The 23075-nt window shown below is 33.7% G+C and overlaps 2 protein-coding genes across 3 annotated transcripts in view; both read right to left on the bottom strand.

The window, feature by feature from the left end:
* The window catches only part of LY75 (lymphocyte antigen 75), a 198705-nt gene that overhangs the window by 54538 nt on the left and 121092 nt on the right, over positions 1–23075 (bottom strand). Inside the window, exons 32-35 of one of the 2 annotated variants that reach the window (XM_074215876.1) lie at positions 22298–22441; positions 20193–20315; positions 15276–15443; positions 11616–13128 (exon numbers count right to left, since the gene is read on the bottom strand). In XM_074215876.1, coding sequence (XP_074071977.1) covers positions 12950–13128; positions 15276–15443; positions 20193–20315; positions 22298–22441 — 614 coding nt within the window. In that variant the 3' untranslated portion in view covers positions 11616–12949. Of the gene's footprint in view, positions 1–11615; positions 13129–15275; positions 15444–20192; positions 20316–22297; positions 22442–23075 lie in introns of those variants that run through there. The other variant, XM_074215878.1, reaches the window with a different exon arrangement.
* LOC141507851 (glucosamine-6-phosphate deaminase 1-like) lies at positions 115–1003 on the bottom strand. The gene has a single exon (XM_074215884.1). The coding sequence runs from the start codon at positions 1001–1003 to the stop codon at positions 530–532; it is 474 nt and encodes a 157-aa protein (XP_074071985.1). The 3' UTR covers positions 115–529.

The following is a 23075-nucleotide window of genomic DNA, read 5'->3' as shown; positions in this document are numbered from 1 at the left end:
TCATGTACACTCATTTTCATCAAAGGCAGATAAAACATTGGAGTGGACTGATAAATGAAATAAATTTTTTTCCCTAAAGACCTGTTCCCTCAAAGTATATATGTCTTTGGGGGATTAGACATCTGGTTCCAAGGGCAAGTTAGTCACTAAATGGTTTCTTTGAAGATTGACTTTTCTCAGTTTCTTTTATACTGTACAGTGGTTCCACTAGTTTGTTATGAACAAGCATCAACCCTTTGAAATACTTAACAGTTTTCACTTTAAGCTCCAGTGTAGCATCTTCATCACACACAAATACTGCACGGGGATGCTGCTGGAAGGCAGATACAGTCCACATATGACTAATCCCCTCCTCAATGGCCTTGTGCAGTGCAAATGCCTTGTGGGCTCCCATAATTAGGACTACAACCTCTCTGGCATCCATGACTGTACCCACACCCCCAGTCAGAGCCATCGTAGGGACTTTTGAGAGATCTCCATTGAAGAACCGGGAATTGGCTAGGATGGTATCCATGGCCAGAGTCTTCACTCAAGTTCTAGACACCAGACTCGAGCCAGGTTCGTTGAATGCGATGTGCCCATCAGGACCAATACCTCCAAGAAAAAGCTCAATCCCTCCAGCTTCCTTGATCTTCTTTTCAAAAGCATCACATTCTGCCTGCAGATCAGCTGCATTTCCATCGAGGATATGGGTGTTTATAGGGCAAATGTCAATGTGCTTGAAGAAATTGTTCCACATGAAAGAATGGTAGCTCTCAGGATGATCATGTGGGAGGCCCACATACTCATCCATGTTAAATGTCTTCACGTACTTGAAGGAGAGGTCCCCATTCTTATAATACTGGATCAGCTTCTTGTAGCACTCAAGAGGAGTACTCCCTGTAGGAAGTACCAAAATGAAATACTTGTTGGGTCCCGGACCAAACTGAATAATTCGATTTCTAATATATTTGGCAGCCCATTCACTAGCCTGAAGGTAATCTTCTAGAATGATAAGCTTCATTGTGCCCTCCGCACCATGCCACCCGGGCCTCCGTGAGCTGCTCCTCCGCTCCGGCCCGAGTCATATCCATTATTTCTTTTTTAAAATTATTTTTGACATTCTTTTCTTTAACATTTCAAAAATATTCTTCCCTCCCACCATTTGCAATACCTACTGAGAAGGTAAACAAAATGATATCAATAATACATGTGAAATCATGCCAAACATATTTTACATATTAGCCATACTTTTTTTTTAAAGCAAGCAAAATAAAGAAATACTTCAATTTGTACTCAAAGTTCATAGTTCTCTTTCTGGAGGTAGATAGCATTTTTGATCATGAGTTCTTGGGAAATGTGTTGGATTGTTATAGCCTAGTCTTTCACAGTTGATTATCATTACAACATTGTTATTACTCTGCACAATGATCTCCCAGTTCTTCTCACTTCACTTTGCTTCTGAAACCACTTTCCTCATTTCTTTTTTTTTAAATTTTAATTAATTATTTTAATTATTTATTTTTGCAATTACATGTAAAGATAATTAAAAAAAAATTTTTTTTTTGCAAGGCAAATGGGGTTAAGTGGCTTGCCCAAGGCCACACAGCTAGGTAATTATTAAGTGTCTGAGATGGATTTGAACCCAGGTACTCCTGACTCCGAGGCCAGTGCTTTAGCCACTACACCACCTAGCAGCCCTCATGTTTATTTTTTATGCTTCTCTTGAGTCTTCTGTTTGAATGTCATATTTTCAGTTCTGATCTTTTCATCAAGAATGATTAAAAATCCTCTGTTTCATTAAATATCTATTTTTTTCACCTGAAGAATTACACTCAATTTTGCTGGGTAGGGGATTTTGGTTCTATTCCTAGTTCCTTTGCCTTCTGGAATACCATATCCTAAGACCTCTGCTCCTTTATCATGGAAACCACTAAATCTTATGTTATCCCAATTGACTACATAATATTTGAATTGTTGTTGACTGCTTGAAGTATTTTCTTTTTCACCTGGAAACTCTGGAATTTGGCTATAATATTCCTGAGATTGTTCATTTGGAGATCTCTTTCAGGAGGCCATCAGTGGATTCTTTAAATTTATATTTTACCCTCTGATCTAAAAATATCAGGAATGTTTTCCTTAACAATTTCTTTAAACATGATATCTATTCTCTGTCTTTCTGCTTTCAGATATCTCTCCTAGATCTATTTTTTAGGTCAGCTATTTTTTCTGATGAGGTACTTGACATTTTCTTCGATTTTTTTTTCATTCTTTTGAGTTTTATCTTACTGTTTTTTTAAAAAAATTATTTATTTTCTTCAATATGCACATGTATATTTTCAAGTTACAAAATTTCCTTCCACCCTCCCTTCCCCCATCAGAGAACTGTCAAGTTTACATTGTATACATACATGTATATATATATATGTATATATATATACATATATAGTTTGATAAATATGTTTACAGATTAGTAATTTTCAGTATGAGGAATTAGGATTAAGGGAAAGAGATACATAAGAGACAATTTTTATAAAGTGTTCATCAGATTCTGAAGGGTTGGGTTTTTTTGTGACTTTTGTTTTGTTTTTCTTCCTCTAGATGGGGATAACTTAGTCCATAGCCAGTCTAATACAGTTGCTCTAGCTCAATGGACTGCTGAGAGGAACTGCTTCCATCAAGGTTATTCATCTCACGTTGTTGATGTGTGTATTGTTCTCTCGGTTGTACTCCTTTCTCTCAGCATCAGATCCTATAAGTCATTCCATGCTTCTCTAGAGTCTGACTATTTATGGTTTCTTATAGAACAATAATATTCCATGATATTCATGTACCATAATTTGTTTAGCCATTCTCCATTTGATGGGCATCCCCTCAATTTCCAACTCTGACACTATAAAAAGAGCTGCTATGAATATTTTAGAACATGTAGGATATTTCCTTTTTTCTATAATTTCTTCTAGATATAGACTCAGAATTGGAATTTCTGGGTCAAAGGGTATGAATGGTTTTATTGCTCTTTCGGCATAGTTCCATATTGCTCTCCAGAAAGGTTGGATCCTTTCACACCTCCACCAGCAATGCATCAATGTCCCAATCCTCCCACAACCTCTCCAACATTGATCATTTTCCCTTTTTCTCATCTGGGCTAATCTAATAGGTGTGAGATGATACCTTGTTGTTTTAATTTATGTTTCTCTAATCAATAGTGATTTGGAGCATTTTTTTCATATGCTTATATATGGCTTTAATTTCTTCATTTGAAAACTGTTAATATCCTTTGACCATTTATCATTTGGGGAATGACTTTGTGACCTTATAAGTTTGATGCAATTCTCTCTACATTTTTTAATTTTAATTTTATTTTATAGTTTTTGCAAGGCAATGGGATTAAGTGATTTGCTCAAGGCCACACAGCTAGGTAATCATTAAGTGTCTGAGGCCAAATTTGAACTCAGATACTCCTGACTCCAGGGTCTGTGCTCTATCCATTATGCCATCTAGTGGCCCCTACTCTATATATTTTAGAAATGAGACCTTTATCAAAACTCCTGGTTGTGAAGGTTGTCCAGCTTTCTGTTTTTCTTCTAATTTTGGCAACATTGATTTTATTAGTGCAAACATTTTTTAATTTAATATAGTAAAAATCATTCATTTTGTAGTTTATAAAGTATTCTGTAATTCTTGTTTGGTCATAGATTTATTCCTTTTCCATAGATCAGATAGAGTATTTTTTGGTATATTAATTTATCTATGGTATCACCATGTCTAAATCCTGTAACCATTTTGACTTTATTTTGGTATAGAGTGTGATATATGGATTTATGCCTAGTTTTTGCCATAGGCAAAGAATTGGAAATTAAAGGGATGCCCATCAATTGGGAAATGGATAAACAAATTATAGTACATGAATACTATGGAATATTATTGTTCTATAAGAAATCATAAATGGTTGGACTCTAGAGAAGCAAGGAATGACTTACAGGATCTGATGCTGAGTGAAGGGAGTAGAGCAACAACCTTGATGGACACAACTCCTCTAGACAGTCCAGAGAGCTTGGACAATTGTATTAGACTGGTTATGGACTATATGATTCCCACCCCGAGGAAGAAAAACAAAACAAAACAAAACACACAGGAAAAAAGAAACCCCTAACAAATATGATGAACACTTATAATAAATTATGTATCTCATATGTCTCTTTCCCTTAATCCTAATTTCTCATGTCAGAAATTGCTAATTTGTAAATATGTTTAACAAAATATGTATGTAACATGCTAACCTGACTGTTCCCTAGTGAGGGGAGGGTGGTAGGAGGGAAGGGTGGAGGGAAATTTTGTAACTTGGGAATAGGCATGTACAAATGGATGAAAATAAAACAATTTAAAAATAAAAAAAAACAATGGAGTTCAATGTAGGGAGTGTTCTCTCTTATTCTACTTTTTCACTAAAAGTGAGACTAACATTTTTTAGAACTACATTAATGTTTTGACTCACTGATTTTTTTCCTTTTTGTTAGCTTCTGAGTGAATTAGAGAGGGGAGGTACTTGAAACAGACAGACCAATTAGAAGGTTATGCAACAGTCCAGTTAAGAGATAATGAGGGCATGAGCAAAGGGGATGATTGTGAATAGTGAGGTGAAAAGCAAAAAAAAATTGTCCTAGTTGAGTGTCATCCCTTCACCAGTCATTCAAGTTCAAATATGATATTTATATTGTGAATTTTTTGTTCATCCTGCAAGACAAATTTTGAAAAAAAAAATCTTCCTCATCCAGCGAAGCCTATGTAAATCAAAGTTCTACTGTAGGTTATATGTGTGTAATCACATAAAACATACCTCTATATTAATCATGTTGTGAAAGAAGAAATAGAACAAAAGGGGAAAAACACTCAAGAAAAAAGTGAAAATAGTATACTTCCAGTTGCATTCAAATTCCATCAGTTCTTTCTCTGGATGTGGATAGTATTTTCCTTTAAGGATCCTTTGGAATTGACTTGGATCATTGTATTGATGAGAAGAGCTAAGTTGATTATCATTATTGCTATTACTGTATGCAATGTTCTCCTGGTTCTATTCACTTTAGTTTGCATCAGTTCATGTAAGTCGTTCCAAGTTTTTCTGAAATCTGCCTGTTTGTCATGTCCTATTGCACAATAGAATTCCATTATATGTTTATGTATTATATATTACATATATATGTATATATATGCACAATAGAATTCCATTATATGTATATGTATACCACAACTTGCCCAATTTATAGTCTTATGGTATATAAAGTATGAAGAGAATAAGTGACTTGAATAGAATCAAATAGCCAGTATGATCAGAGGCAGAACTTGAATCTCAAATTTCTTACCACAATGAATACTCCAAAGTATTAATCCAAGAGATTAGAGTACTAATAAAAGAGATTAGAGTGTTTCTCTGAGCAGGAACTGTTTATTGCTAATTTGGAGGGAAAGTTCAATCAACACACAGTTGGAAACAATGGAGAAGAAAGAGTGGGTAGTTTTCAATGATTTGGTGTCCAACACTGAATTTGATCATCTGTGTCAGAATACTCACAAATATCAAGACTGGTTTGATGAAAATGATGGAGGAATACATAAGCTGCTAAATGAAAAATGAGAATTTCACAGGGTTTGTCAGAAGGATAGTTCATCTCTTTAAGAAGGCAGCATTTAATTCTATCAAAAGTGAAATAAAAGTTAATTTCAGAGATGTCTTGGCTCAATAAGAAGATAGATGAAATTCAGTTTTATGCAGAGAGTAACAATCCAAAGTGCTTTTATAATGCCCTGAAGGCATAAGATACATCTCAACTACTTAGTGCTGATGGAGCCACTTTGATTAATAATAGGCACAAGAACCCAGAGAAATGGACTGAACACTTCCATTGTGTTCTTTTTTTTATTGAAATTTTATGTTTTTCAATTATATGCAAAGGTAGATTTTCAACACATTCATTTGCAAATTTATGAGCTCTATATTTCTTTTTTTGTATTCTTTCTTTTTTTAATTAGTATTTTTATTTCTTTTTCCAAATATATGCAATAGTAGTTTCTATCACTTTCTGTAAGAAGTTTATAAGTTTTCTTCCACCCTCCCTTTCTTCCCCCATCCCCCCCCACAGAATGCAGTCTGATAATCTTTACATTGTTTCCATGCTATATACATTGATCAAAATTGGATGTGTTGGGAGTGAAATCATATACTTGAGGAGAAAATAAAATATTAGAGATGACAAAATTATGTAGTACATAAGACACTTTTTAAAAAAAAAATTGGAGGTTAAAAAGACTTTGGTCTTTGTTTAAACTCCACAGTTTTTTCTTTGGGTACAGATGGTATTCTCCATTGCAGGTGCTCTAAAATTGTCCTTAATTATTGCATTGATGAAATGAGCAAGTCCATTAAGGTTGATCATCAGCCCCATGTTGCTGTAAGGGTATACAATGTTCTGGTTCTGCTCATCTCATTCAACATCAGTTCAGTAAGTCTTTCTCGGCTTCTCTGAAAACCCATCCCTCTTGGTTTCTAACAGAACAATAGTATTTCCTAACATACATACATATACCACAATTTGTTCAGCCATTCCCCAACTGATGGACATTCACTAGATTTCCAGTTCTCTGCCACTACAATCAGGGCTGCCATGAATATTTTTGTATAATTGATGTTTTTACTTTGGTCTAACAATTAACACCAAGAAAACACAAGTACTTCACCATCCAGCACCACACCATCCATATGTGAAACCATTAATGACAGCAAATGTTGAATATTGTAGATAAGTTCACTTACCTTGGCAGTGTCCTTTCCAGGGAGGTACATATTGATAATGAGGTTAATATATGCATTGCCAAAGCTAGCTCAGTATTTGGGAGGCTCCAAAAGAAAGTAAGGGAGAGAAGAGGTATTAGGTTAACTACAAAACTGAAGTTCTACAGAGCCACTGTGATGAGCTCATTGCTGCATGTGTATGAAACATAGAGTTTACCAGCACCATGCCAGGAAACTGAACAGCTTCCATTTAAATTGTCTTAGGAAGAGTCTGAAGATCACCTGGCAGGAGAAGATACCAGACACTGGGATGCTTTCTCAAATTAAACTGCCAACCATTCAAATATTACTAAAGGGAGTATAACTACAATGGTCTGAACACATTGTTAGAATATCAAAAGTACATTTGCCAAAAAGACTATTTTTTGGAGAACTCAGGGTAAACACTCACAAGGGGGTCAGAAGAAACAATAACAGGCCACCCTGAAGGTCTCTCTTAAGGATTTTAAAATTGATTGTATAGCATGGGAGACACTGGCAAAGGACTAACCAGTGTGGCATCCCTCATCAGGAAGGCAGAACTGAAACAGCTCAAAGGAAACCTGAGTTACTTAAGTTTAGAATAACCACCCCAGGTGTTCACCTGGATTATTATTATTATTATTATTTTTTTTTGTAAGGTAATGGGGTTAAGTGACTTGCCCAAGGTTACACAACTAGGTAATTATTAAATGTCTGAGGTTGGATTTGAACTCAGGTCCTCTTGACTCCAGGACTGGTGCTCTATCCACTGTGTCACCTAGCTGCCCCTCACCTGAGCTATTTGTGCCTGACTGGTGGGATAGCATTCCTAGTTCATATAGATCTGATCAACTATAGTAATTTGTCTCTAACATAGTGATGTCATTTTGATCTTTTTCGATATTGAAGGACAAGAATCAACCAATACTTCAGATTCTTTTAGTTATAGGAGGTCCATCAGGGAGTACAACGTTATAAGTTAACAAGCAGATGAGTCCCTTTGAGCCATTCTTAACTCAGTGCTGTGACTTGGGAAATGAAGTAGCATTGGACTGTTGTGGTAGGAGTCACCCCTTTGTGAAGGACCTGAATCTGTCCCTGTTCACCTTACTTATAGGATCTTCACAAATGTCTGGCTCCTTTAAAACAACTCTGTAGAGCAGCAGAGCAAAGAGCCCTCAGTGTTGGTTGTTAATTCTTTTTACTTCTTAAAAGTGAAAAGACTATCAACAACCAATATTTGAATGCTCTACCAAACAGATTAATTTGAATGTTGTAGAGCATTAGAGTCTAAAAATAAAATGCTTTATTAAGAAAAATATTAAAGAATAAAACAATTAAACTTTCTTAGCATTTACATGTAAATGAATTCATTTCAATGTACAAAAAGAGGCAGCTCAGGCACAAGATAAGAAGGCAGGCCTTGGTGTCAATACTATGGCTATGACTGGGTAAAAATCACTAAATCACTTTGTGTCCCAGGAAAGTCTCTTAAGATTTTAAGTTATGAAACAATTGTTGGAAAAGATTGCTTTAGGGAGTTTCTTTTTATCTAGTGAAGTCCCAAGTTTTATAAAGTTTCTTAATTTCCAAGTTACTCCCTATAAATCCTCAAGAACATTCTTTGTCCCTTTCTTTTCATTCATTTTTGCTTTGAAGTGATCATAGTTAATGTGCATTCCATTATTATGGTTTTTTAAATTTCTGAGTATTTTAAAATTATCTTTCTAAATTTCTTCATATCACTCATTTATTTTAATATTCCATTTTAATATGGCAATCATTCTTCTATCTTACAATTGTATTGTTATCAATAACCTTATTGATATAGACTCAATATAATCCTAGATATAGTTTTGAATAAATATATACAGTGGTGTTTATATAAGGAAAATGGTAAACAACACTGATAATTTATTTAGGTTCCAGACTATTTATAAATTAGCACTTTCAAATAATGATTAGATTTTCACCCATCACTTTCATTATTAAGGTTCCATATTATTTTTCCAGAGTATAAACCTCATAAATGGGGTAATTCATCTGATGGTTTCAAAAAGAATGTCATATAGATAGATAGCTTAACAAAATTAAATCTCAGACATTTTAAAATTTTATCACTTAGTTCTTATGTAAATCCACTAGGGGGAGCAGCACAATATTCTTGTTTGTCTACTGGGAACTCTATAGATATGTGTGTATGTTCTGTGTGTGTGTGTATATATATATATATCACATAGATATTGCCTATTTAATGAGAACAAGTAAGCATATGCATCTTGACAAAAATTTATAGCTTGGTGAAATATATTACTCCATCAAAAACGAATTCTATAAATTGATGTTATAATTCTTAACAGTAATTCTAAATATATAAGATATTTTTATAATATAAAACTAGCACACAGGTAAACAAATAAGAAAAACAAGCACTTATTTGAAGAAGATGGAATTGAAGTTCGACCTCTTATTCAGCCACATGAGAAGTGAAAGGGAGAACTGACAAGAGCTGCCTCCTAATGCTCTCTTTGTCTGAGAGGTCAAGAAAAGATTGAGACACATATGTTTACTTGAGTATTGCTGTGTGTGTGTGTGTGTGTGTGTGTGTGTGTATGTGTGTCCATCCACAAATATAAATTACAGGAGACATGAGTATATATATATATATATATATATATGTGTATATATATATATATATATATATATATATATACATATAAACATTTAAAACACATAGGTTGAATTCAGGTCTGACTGCTTCTACTGTGTAAAATTTTAGAAGATTTGTTAGACCGTTTCTTGGTTCATATTTCCATGTACTTAAAAAAAATTAGTTTATTTAACTTTTTTTCACCCAGTTTTTATTTTTCTCTAATTTTTATAGTACTCTGAAATTTTCTTTAACTTCTTAATAGTCTAAAATGATATATTCAAAGAGGTTATCAAAAACACTTCTGTGTAAAAAAAAAAGAAAAAAAACACTTCTGTGGTATGAAAGTCCCCTTTATCTCAATAATCCTCTTTTATTGACCTTATATGATGTCTGAAATTCTTCGGTTTGTATACTCTTTTAGTTTTTAGTGACCCATATTAAATGTAGTATTATCTGAGAAGAAGTAATATTAAACTTTTCTTAGCTAACTAATGCTAATTTTAATTAACTATTTAGATTTTATTTTTATTTTTGTAGGCTTTTGCAAAGCAAATGGGGTTAAGTGGCTTGCCCAAGGCCACACAGCTAGGTCATTATAAAGTGGAGGCTGCATTTGAACTCAGGTCCTCCTGACTACAGGGTGGTGCTCTATCCACTCTGCCACCTAGCTGCCTCCTAGCTATTTAGATTTTAGACCTTAAACTTAGTCAAGGAGAAGTTAAAAAACAAACAAACAAACAACCAGCTAACAACAACAGCTAACAAATTGGGTTTAGGGAGAAGGAAAGATCCAGAAAGGTCTTTAGCTTCACCTTGAATACTGAACATTTTTTTTTTATTTTTGTAAGACATTGGGGTTAAATGACATGGGGTTAAGTCACACAGGTAATTATTAAGTGCCTAAGGTCACATTTGAACTCAGGTCCTCCTGACTCTAGGGATGGTGCTCTATTCACTGTGCCATCTAGCTGCCCCTTGAACAAACATTTTTGAACTGTGTATAATCTGCAGCAAGTTGCTGGAAGGGCATTTTTTTCCTTCTTTCCATAGGCTTCTGGTATATTTTTTTGGTGCAGTTCTGTGGTGGAAGAGGTCATTTAATGGATTTTCTGGATTATTTGGCCTGTTGAAAACCTCAGGATTTTGTTGGGAGTAGGTGTGGGGAAGTTGAACAGACTATCTCTCATTCAAACCTCTTCTTGTCAAGAAGAAATTAACTTAGTGTGGATTGGTTTTGGGGCACCATTTTAATTTTACCACCTATATGGTTACCTACACCACTGAATGCATATGTCAGCTTTTCCTGGGCTCTTCTGTTCCCCTGCCCCCATATTGAAATATGGTAAAATAGAGAGAAAAGGCAGCTACTGAATTTGGGTAGGAGTCAATTCTATCTAATCTAAGAATTCTAAAAAATGTACACATTAGGCAGCTAGGTGGCATAGTGGATGAAGCACCGGCCCTGGAGTCAGGAGTACCTGGGTTCAAATCCGGTCTCAGACACTTAATAATTACCTAGCTGTGTGGCCTTGGGCAAACCACTTATAACCCCGTTTGCCTTGCAAAAAAAAAACCTAAAAAAAATAAAAATTAAAAAAATGTACACATTTCATTCATTTAATGAGTCAACTCCCAATAGATGAAAATAGATCCATTTGAAATGTGAATGATGGCTGATAGTTTGATTTTACAATATTGGTTAAAAATCTGAGTGTTTTAAAGATGGTAATCCTAATCAGAACAACTGACCATTCATTTTCTCATAATACTCTAAGAATAATGAATCTCAAACTGGAAATAATCATTTTCCAAAAGAATTCCATTTTTTATTAAGAAACTTTAAAAGTACTGCTACTGTACACATTTGCACATCTCTCATAAATACATTGTGTTAACTCTTTTAATTATATAGACTTAGATGCTATGTCACACAATTTCTAGGAAATAGAAACTAGAATGATGGACTTAAGGCATTTATCTATTCCAATAAAATAAGATATTTTCAGAATATATTAAGACTTATTTAGAAAACTATTCACAACTTTAACATAATTTAATAGCATTGGAAGCAAGTTCTAAAATAAAACTATGCATATTTGTATACAAAAATTCTCAGAAGTACAAATATTTATAAGTAGAATACTGAATAAAACATTTATACAAATTAGCATTTCCAGAGGGTACCATCATTAGAACTAGATATCAAATTATGAAAGTTATAGTATTATCCATAGAAAATTAATGTTCCTTGACAAATTATGATATTAAATATATTAACAATTGTACCAATATTTTAATCTCAAGTTAAAACTCTATGTTCACAGATATAAGATATAAAATTATTTTCTTCATTACCCTAATTTTCCTTTTAAGGTTATCTTGTATATACCACCTACTTATTTCTATACTGCCTCCTCCCCCATTATAATATGAGTTCCTTAGTGGCAAACACTGCTTTTGCCTTTCTTTGAATACCCATTTAATAAATGCTTATTCATTGATATCTTTAGTTCTTTTGGGGAGGGAGGAAAGAAAGCAATCTCAGTGAAAATTGTTTTAGTTAAAAATTAGCTCAGTGAGGTATATCATATCTTTTTTTCCAGTTGCTGCATTAGTTGGTTCCCTTTAATAGGAATATTCAGTATGTATATATATATATATTTATTTAAAAACACTGTAAAAGTAATGGGGTGAACACTAAGTGGCCATCAAACCTGAAAATTGTGGTTTCCCCCCATACTTTAGGAAATGAAGACCCAAAGCCTTTTTTTTTTTAAGATTATAAACTGTGTCACTCCAGGTGAAATTATGAATAAGAGATTTTTGAGATGAGGAAAACTTAGTTATTATCAAAATGTGTAGCATAAGAAGTAGCTTGCCAAAAAGGGACTCTTTTACAAAGCACGAGTCAGTCAACATTTCTCAGTGTTTCATATTAGGAAAAGCTCTCACCCTCCTTCTCCCTTTCTTTAATACTTATTTCTTAGTTGCAAATGACTAAAAATAGAGAGGGAAAATAACATACATCTCTGGTCATAGTTAATTTTGGTTGTACCCTGATTAAAACTTAGTTATGTATAACCAGTGTATATGAGTTCTAAGAAGCACAAATGTGGAAATTACACCGACCACAAGGGACAATGTTCTAATATATCATAACTTCTATCTTCTGTTTTTTCCATCAATTAGAGATGCATGATCTAGCACAATAGCATTCATTCATTTTTTTGTGTATTATGTATCCTATCATGTGACATAGAATCAAATGTCCATTAAACCAAATGTTCTATTTGTAATTTAGTTTTTGAGTCTAGTCTCACTAAAAAACTAAAAAATGGCATGTGACACTGAATATGAATATTAAAAAAACCCAATCAACCAATCTTTAGAGAACTAAAATATTCCTGAAGTCTTAAAATTTGGTTCACATGAAATAGACATCGCTCCTTGTATTAGATTTGAAAGCCTCCTTTTCTTTAACAAATGGTAAATCCCTTTAGAATAATTTAGTCATGGAATGATGGAAGCATAATCTCATCTTCATTCACCCTCTGGTCAAAGCGCACCAAAGAGAAGCCTGCCCAGTGAAAACGTTTCTTTTGGTAGAGGAACCAAATCAGCACACAACCTAAAACTAAGAAAATTATAACAGCAACTGCAATAGCCACTCCTCTGTAGTTTGTTCCTATATTAAGGATGGGGTGAAACATTGGAGAAAATGAAAGAGGACAAAGATAATTAATGTTTCTGTTTTATTAAAAGCATGGAAATGCACATTAATTCAGTCTAGTACAAATAAAATCCTAAACTTATGGGTGTTTGAGAACAAAGGACAAACAACAATAATTTAATTGAAATAAAGAAAGCCAGGACATTTTGGACTCAGGTTGGCTCAGGTTGACTATACAAATCAATTGTTATTGGCCAGAAACCCTGAGGGTCTTTCTTAGACTGATTTTTTTTTCATTGGTGTTACCCAAGGTCAGGCAGTAACTAAATATCAAGTGTCTGAGGTTGGATTTGAGCTCAGGTCCTCTTGACTCCAGGGCCAGTGCTCTAGCTACTACCCTACCTCACTGCCCCAGAATGATTGCTTTTCAGTTAAATACTTCTTACTTGTATTACTGTGGACAAGTCATTTGACCTCTCTGACTCAGTTTCCTCATCTGCAAAGATCCTACATCCCAGGGTTGTAAGGATCAAATGTGATAATATTTGTAAAGCACTTTACAGACCTTAGTGTTCCACATAAATTCTTGTTCTTAATAAATTCTAGTCATTTTGGTACACCAACAATTAATGTAAAAAAACACATTATTTACTCTATATGTTGGTGTTCAGTAGTTTTTCAGTCATGGCCCACTCTTTGTGATCCCATTTGGGATTTTTTTTTTTTTTTTGCTGAGATATAGAGTGGTTTTCCATTTCCTTTCCCTACTCATTTTACAGATGGACTAAGGTGAACTAATTACCTAACTAGTAAGTATCTGAGGCTGGATTTGAACTCAGGTTTTCCTGACTTCAGGAAGAGCATTCTATCCACTGTGTCACATAGCTGCTCTACTTCTATATATAAAATTCAATTAATTAAAATTATCTTGACTTTTATGACAATTTCTTCCAAATAAGATCAAGAAATTTTTACAATTCTCATATTCTCAGAGCAGTCTTTTTTAGTCTCACACTTCAGTATATTCTTGACTAGACAAGTTGCTAAAAACTATAATCCTCTTATGTTTCATTTGCATTGGACTGAGCTATAATTATAGAAAATTTTTCTATTGCCCTAGTTAAACTGTTATTTGTAAATCACTTAATACTATTTAATTTTTAAATGATCAAATCACTAGGGTGATTTAAATGTAGATTTCTAGCTTTCCACAATTCAAATTCTATACTGATTAATAAATCAGCATCAATGTTTCATCTTTAATATTCTCTTCACTGAAATGGGAAAATATTATGCCTTAACTCCATCCCTAACTCCCACATGGAAGGAAATATTGAATTGTGAAAAGATCAAAAGCTTTCCTCATGGAGCTAAAATCATTAATGAAGTATTTTATACTATGGTACCAGTGAGTGACACAACATCTGGGTAATTATATTTTCCCCTGATGATTTTCAGTAGTTAGTAACAGTAAAAATTAAAACAATCCATTCATAGAGTCAAAGTTACCATGAAATTTAATGGGTCTGAGGAAAGAATGGAAAATAAGTCAACAATGAAATAATGAAAGTTCAAATTCCTACCCATTCATATGATCATTAATTTAGAGCTGGAAGAGATTTAGACATTATCTCCTCTAACCTAATTTGTCTTAAATCACTTAAGTGGTAAATTCCTTATATTAAATTTGATCTTCTTCTTCTTCCTCTCTCTCTCTCTCTCTCTCTCTCTCTCTCTCTCTCTCTCTCTCTCTCTCTCTCTCTATATATATACACATGCTATGCTGCCTCAATTCAATTAAACCCTTTAAAAGTTTTCAGTTAGGAATATCTATTAAAAGGAAAGAGCTTCAAAATTTTCCTTAGATTGAAGTTAGTTACATAGAAGTCAATACATTAGCTTTCAATTAAGTCTTAACTACTTCTTGCATTTTTCTTTGTACTTAATCAAGTTTCATCATTATTTCTATGCAAAACAATTCTTCATAATTCACTTTAAAGGTGGATAATCTTTAGACCAAAGTCAAACCTTTGCCCCTGCTTGATATGTATATACTATTTTTCTGGCAACATGCTACTCTATAGAAATAGAACATTCTAGAGCATAGTATAGTAGTATACTAAATTAAAATTTGGTCTGTTGAAGTTCAAGTCAAAACTTACCCATAGGGACTTTGCAAACTAGTCTTCCGTGGCCTTGGTCACATTTAACTTTAATCCATGTTTCACTTGAGGCCAGCAGGATGCTACACTTTCCACCAATATTCATACTTTCATTTCCCCATTTTACATATTCTGCTACTGAACCATCCATCCATCTCCAAGGCTTGTCTATAAGAAAGATTTATAGTAACTTTTGGTTATCACCTCTAAAATTTCAAGTAAACATAAGAGAAGGTTCTGAAGCATGAAGAGTTATATTTTTTACATTGTGTAATTTGAATTCAAACATCTTCACTACACATATACTTCTAGCATTTGAAATAGCCCTAATTTCTTCTCTTTGTTCACTTCAACTTAACTCAAAATTATATACCATCTTTCTGAAAACCTCCACCAATAAAATAATGTTTTACATTAATGTTTGTGTGTTTTTTTTTTTTTGTGTGTATGTATGAATTGGGTTTAAGTGACTTGTGCAAGGTTACATAATTAGTAAGTGTCTCAAATGTCTGAGGCCACATTTAACTCAGGTCTTACTGACTTGGACCAGGTCCCATGTTCTACCTACCAAGTCACTTAGCTTCCTCTTTACAGTAATTCTTAGGGTCAGAGTGTAAATATCAATTGTATTACAACCACTTTTAGGAAATAATCTGAGTATACAGTGAAGTACCTTGAAAGGTAAGAACACAAATGTGAAAAATATCCAGTCTGCAGAGGGCCAGGCAGCCTAATACTAGTGAGATGGGTCCTAGCAGTTTAGGATCTTCTGTCAGAATGTAATTTTTTTTTAAAGCATTTTAAAAATGTTCATTTATTTATTTTTGAATTTTACAATTTTCTCCCCTACTCTTGCCTCCCTTCCCCCCACCCCCCACAGAAGGCAATCTGTCAATCTTTTCATTGTTTCCATGCTATATATATATTGATCTAAATTGAATATGTTGAGAGAGAAATCATATCCTTAAGAAAAAATATAAGAGATAGCAAAATTACATAATAAGATAACCTTTTAAAAAAAATTAAAGGTAATAAATAGTCTTTGGTCTTTGTTCAAACTCCACAATTCTTTCTCTGGCTACAGATGGTACTCTCCATTGCAGATACCCCCCAAATTGTCCCTTATTGTTGCACTGATGGAATGAGCAAGTCCATTAAGACTGATCATCAACCCCATAGAATATAATCTTTCAAAAATATGTGACATTGTTAATCCAAGACTTTAGAAACAAGTGTCCATTATTACTCAAACTGGTTTATTATACTTTGGAAAGGGGCATTTTTCCATTAAGACAATTATAAATTTCTAGGACAGGCAAGGAGGTCTAGGATCACTTATCAATAAAAATCAAATCACAGAATCTCAGAAGGGCCCTCAAAAGCCAAATTTAATCCTGGTAGGTATTCCTGACAATAATCCTTTCTACAATGAATCTGACAAGTGGTTCCCTAGCCCTTGCATTTGGGAGAGAGATCTATCATCTCCATAATGACTATTCCACTTTTGGAACTGTTACAAAGGTTTTCCTTTATCAAGGAAAAATCTTTCTTGCTCCATTCCCCCCACAACTTCTATCTGTAGCTTCCTACTTTTGTTCTTGTTCCAATCCTCCCACAACCAAGACTTGAAGTATTGTGCAGATAATTCAAGACAGCTATAATCACTCCTAACTATAGTATACGTTAAGGCTCTGTCTTAAACCTTCTCTCCACACATTGTCTTTTTTTAAAAAAAATTTTGTTGATCAAATACATGTCAAGTTTTTGAATATTCATCCATATGCATATGAAAATTTTAAGTTACAACATTTCCTTCCACCCTCCCTTCCCACCCTCTTCCCTTCATTTTGAACAGTCAGGTGAATATTGTACATACATATTTGTATTAAAAATATCCTCAGATTAGTCATTTTCCATATGAGGAATTAAGATTAAGGGAAATAAATATATAAGAGAAATTTTTTTAAAAGTGCATGTAGAACTGATGCTGAGTGAGATGAGCAGAACCAGAAAAACACTGTACACCCTAAGAGCAACATGGGGGCAATGATCATTCTCTCATTCTATCAGTGCAACAATCAGGGACAGTTTCAGGTTCTTTGCGATGGAGAGTACCATCTGTATCCAGAGAAACAACTGTGGAGTTTCAACAAAGACCAAGGACTATTACCTTAAATTTAGGGGAAAAAAACTGATATCTTATTGTCTGATCTTGTTATCTCTCATACTTTGTTTCTTCCTTAAGGATGTGATTTCTCTCTCATCACATTCAATTTTGATCAATGTACAGCATGGAAACAATGTAAAGACTGACAAATTGCCTTCTGTGGGGGGTGGGGGAGGGAAGTAAGATTGGGGGGAAATTGTAAAACTCAAAATAAATAAAATCTTTAATAAGAAAAAATAAAAGAATAAGGAAACCAGAAAAAAAGTGCATGTAAGGTTCCTCAGATTCTGAAGGTTTTTTTAAAATTTGTTTTGTTTTTCTTCCTCTGGATGGGGATGGCATTGTCCATAGCTGATCTAATGGGGTTGTCCTAGCTCTCTGATCTGCTGAGTGGAGCTACTTTCATCAAGATTGATCAACTCACAATGCTGTCAATGTGTACAATGTTCTCTTGTTTCTGCTCCCTTCGCTCAGTATCAGATCCTAGAAGTCATTCCATGTTTCTCTAGAGTTTGACCATTTAGTTTCTTTTCTTTTTTTTTTTTTTTGTTTGCAAGGCAAATGGGGTTAAGTGACTTGCCCAAGGTCACATAGCTAGGTAATTATTAAGTGTCTAAGAACTCAGATCCTCCTGACTCCAGGGCCAGTGCTCTATCCACTTTGACACCTAGCTGCCCCCACTTATAGTTTCTTATAGAACAATAGTATTCCATAATAATAGACCATAACTTGTTCAACCATTCCCCAATTGATGGACACACCCTCAATTTCTAATTCTTTGCCATTACATATGGGACTTTTCCCATTTTTTATAATTTCTTCTGGATATAGTCCTAGAATTGGAACTGCTGGGTCAAAGGGTATAATCAGTTTTATTACTCTTTCGACATAGTTCCATATTGCTTTCCAGAAATGTTGATCTGTATACAACTCCACCAGCAATGCATCAATTCCCAGTTCTCCCAACATTTATCATTTTTTCCTTTTTTTCATCTTAGCCAATCTGATAGGTATGAGGTGATACCTCATAGTTGTTTTAATTTGCATTTCTCTAATCAATAATGATTTGAAGCACTTTTATATAATTATATAGCTTTAATTTATTTAAAAACTGTCTATTCATATTCTTTGACCATTTATCATTTGGGGAATGACTTGTGACCTTATAAATTTGATGCAATTCTCTATATATTTTTAGAAATGATACTTTTATCAGAACTCCTAGTTGTGAAGATTATTTCCCAGCTTTCTGTTTTCTTTCTAATTTTGACAGCATTGATTTTATTAGTGCAAAACCTTTTAAATTTAATATAAAATCATTCATTTTGGAAATTATAATGTACTCTATTTTTTGCTTGGTCATAAATTTGTCCCCTTTCCAGAGACCTGATAGAGTGTTTTTAGGTCTATTAATTTATCTATGGTGTTATACTTTATGTCTAAATCTTGTACCCATTTTGATCTTATTTTGGTATAGGGTGTGAGATGTGCATCCATGCCTAGTTTATGCTATACTATTTTCCAGTTTCCCCAACATTTAGCCAATGTCTTTGGGTTTGTCAAAGAGTGGAATACTGTAGTCATTTATTACTGTTTCTTATGAACCTATCCTAATCTACTGATCCATTACACTATTTCTTTTTTTAAATTTTATTTATTTAAGTGACTTACCCAAGGTCACACAGTTAGGCAATTATTAAGTGTCTGAGGTTGGCTTTGAACCTGGCTGGTGCTTTATCCACCTACCTGACCTCATTACTCTATTCCTTAACTAGTACCAGGCAGTTTTGATGACTGCTGCTTCATAGTATATTTTTAGATTGGTAGAGCTGGGCTACCTTCTTTACAGTTTTTTTCATCAGTTCTCTTGCTATTCTTGACCTTTTGTTGCTCCAGATGAATTTTATTACTATTTTTTCTACCTCAGTCAAATAGTTATTTGGTAGCTTGGTAGTTTGATTGGTATGGCACTGAATAAGTAATTTAATTTGATAGAGTTTTCATTTTTATTATATTAGCTCAACTTAACTATCATATTTTCTATCTTAATGACTTCCTCAGGTCCTATGGATCTAGCTTCTCTAGGAAGATGACTTCTGGATCCATATATCCAGTCAAATCTCCTGAAATCCAGCTTCATATCATTGGTCAGTGACTAAGGTGGTAGGTACAGTAGATAGAATGTTGAACTTGAAGTCAGGAAGACCTAAATTTAACTCTTGCCTTGGATAATTTTCTTTTTTTAACTTTTTTGATCCTAGGCAAGCCCTTAACCTTAGCTGCTACCTCAGTTTCCTTATCTGAAAGACAGAGATAATTTTAATAACTATGTCACAGAATTGTTGTGAAGATTAACTGAGATAACCTTAAAGCACTAGCTATTATTATTGTTTTTGCTTCTTGGATGTCACAGAGGTATTTTAAATTTCACATATCTAATTTAAGACTCATTATTAAACCTTCCCCACTGTTTTCTATATCTTGCATATGCCTAAATCTGTAACTCTTGTCATTTCTATTAGGATGTGAGCTTTTTCAGGGCAGAGATTTTTTTTATCTTTGGATCTCTAGGGACTTTCATATAGTAGGGTTTAAGAAATATTTGTTGATTTCCCTAATAATGAAAAATTTTTAAATAAAGTTCTCCATTTTATATTCTTTGGAAAAAAAAGCTGAAACTGAGCCAAAATTTCTATGAAATAAGTCAGAGATTTGTCTGTACAATGAACACACAGAAAAGTACCTCTTACCATTAGAGAATTGAGATAATCCAAGCCAAACTCTCCTTGTGACATAATTATGTTCTCTTATCATTTTGCTCACAAACTTATTCTCATCTTCATCTTTTATGGTAACAATGGTTGCTGCTTTATCTGAAGTATAAAAATTAGTATTTTAAAGGCATGCCTAACTACTTTAGGAGTTTTCAATAGATACACATGACTACTGTAATACATTAAAGAAGGCTATTATTAAAAAATGTTGATATAAAAAAGTACAATTTAAAGCAATATTTACCAAAAATCCAAACTTTATATTTAGATTAATATGAAAAAGACCATGTGTAACCAGGAGCTTCTAGAACTAAGCAATAAACACCTCTATTTCTCTAAAAAAAAAGACAGTTGGTATGATAGAATAGCCCCCCAAATTTCCAGATTGATAATTTTGTACCTAGAGAATTAGAACTTCTTAGAAATATTTTTATAGTGACATTTTGATCCTGAAGATTCCATCTACTGAACCTTACAAAAGCTAGAGATAATTATTAGGGATATAAGGTAGAAATAAGGAAAATAAACAGCCAATTTTAAATGACTAAAATATCATCTTTTGGATATATCAGTTTTTAATTTGTTTCTAATATGATAGAAATTAAATGTGTGAGTATTCTATGGGTTCTTGGAGTCTTCCAAAAGACCTTCTATCCAAGATAGAATTTAAACAAGTATATTTGATAATGAAAATGGACTTTCACCTCCCCATCACAAATCCTTAAATAACACCTGACTGGTAAGTGAAAGACTAAAAATAGGTATCTATGATTCCTCTTATTCTTTTATCATCAGTTCATAAGTGTGCTGCCTTGTTTTCCAAGAATTACTGAATCTTGGAATAGAAAATTTAACTGGAAAGTCAAAGTACAGGATTTAATGATTCTATGACAAATTCTCTTCAATTTTTAAGCTGAAGTTCTAAAAGGTTTACTAGAATGTGAGTTCAGAATTAGAATGTAAGTTCCCTGATGTCAATGACTCTGCCACTTTTGTCTTTGTATGTTCAGTAGTCAGTCTAGTATATTGTTTAGGTGATTTATAATAGCTTTTCAATTGATTTGATGGTCTGGGTTTGTAGTTAAGCTGGTTTCCACAGGGAGCCACACAAATTCTTCCAAAGGAGCCATAGAATAACAAGGACTTGGAGCAGATGATTATGCAGTTAATGTAAACACTTAAGAATTAGTGCGTTGTCAGGCCTGACTTCTCATAAGCTAACAAACAGAAAAGGAAGGCTCAATATGTAAGTATTAAATACATTTCATGCTAAGTAATTAAACACTATCCTGTTGTCTCATATTGTACATAATAATGATGATGGTGATGATGATAATGATGATAGAAACTTTAGGGCTTGCAAAGTGCTTTATAAATATCTCATTTTATCATCATTACAGCTCTGGTAGATTATGTGGTACCATTATCCTCATTTTACAGAGAAGGAAACTGAGGCAAAGTTTAAGTGATTTATCATACAGGTGGAATAAATCTAGGTCTTTCTCATTCCAAGTTCAGAATGCTAACCACTGCTCCATCTAACTGCCTATAATGATAAGGCTATTCCTATGTGGATGAGCCAAAGAGATTTTGAATTCTTTACATCCTTTAGTTTTATGAGTTTATTTAATTTATCCTAAGTTTTATTTGTGGAATAGCATGTTGTAAATATAATTCTGTTATTCAACACTCACCACATATTAGAACAATTTTCAGACAAATAGAAATTGGAAGATTCCTCATAGACAATAGTAGGAGGATACTGAGATTTCCATTTGTATGGTTAAATTGTTATTGTAAGGATGCTAGATCTATAATGTTAGATATGCAATGCAGAGGACATTTTTTCCAGTCTGAGTAAATGATTGCTGTGAATTGTGTATCCAAGGAGACCCAACTAAATGACCCACATAACTTGTTACTGTCATAACCAAAAAAAATCAATTTTTTTCTACATTGCAATTTTCACTGAAACTATATTGTTACCTAGGATGGTATGAATCATTCTGAATTTCTTTGCTTTTGTTCTCTTATCCTCACCCTGAGCTAGCCTAGCTTATGTAACAAAATGTGTACTATACCAAGTTCTGAACACAGCTGTTTGGCCTCAGAGAAATTGTGTAATGTCTTATCAAATGTATAACAGGAATCTCCAAATGGAATCCATGGGGTCTCTTTGGGTGATGGACACTGTGATGAGTGTTTTTGAAGAGAATCTTTCCTTGCTGCAAAACAAACAAACAAACAAAAAAGATTCAAATGATAATTACTTATAGGCATAAAGAAGAAACTGTGTCTTCCTGTATAGGGTAGATCTGTCACAAGGAGGCAAAATAGCTCATGAAGGGCAAGGGCCCCTCCCTTCTCAGAGTTCACCTTTTTGGGATATAGTTTTTTAAATTATTGAAACTAGAAGATAATTGCCATAGATTATAAGCCAGAACAGACCTCAGAGGACATCTAGTCCAGCTTCCTCATTTCACAGATGAAGAAACTGAGGCCTGGGAAAATTTTGCCCAAGGTTATAAAGGTAGTAAGATTCAGAGACAGGATTTGAACGTTGTCTTCTTGCTAAAAAAGTTCATAAAGTAACTTTGATTTCTTGGCCTTGAATAATCCTGGAAGTGAGCAGAATACCTAAAGTTAACTGATAGAACAAGACTACTTAGGAACTCTTTGACTTGTTAACATTAGGAGAAAGGTCTTTTATGTCCCTTTTGTAAGCCACAATTGAAGTTTCCCAGCTGGGTAACTACCATACTGGGTTACTCTTAAGAATTTGGAGCGCTGGGGACCACTGAGGCATTAATCTTGGGGTCATCTATATGGACCAGGATAAGGGTTGGTCTAACAAGAAAA

Source organism: Macrotis lagotis, chromosome 1, assembly GCF_037893015.1.
Source record: "Macrotis lagotis isolate mMagLag1 chromosome 1, bilby.v1.9.chrom.fasta, whole genome shotgun sequence".
NCBI lineage: Eukaryota > Metazoa > Chordata > Mammalia > Peramelemorphia > Peramelidae > Macrotis > Macrotis lagotis.
Note: the sequence above shows the minus strand (reverse complement) of the source record. Positions and strands in the feature narration are given on the sequence as shown.

Bases quoted from the DNA above. Each gene is read 5' to 3' on its own strand.
- LOC141507851 (XM_074215884.1), bottom strand. From the start codon at position 1,003: ATGAAGCTTATCATTCTAGAAGATTACCTTCAGGCTAGTGAATGGGCT.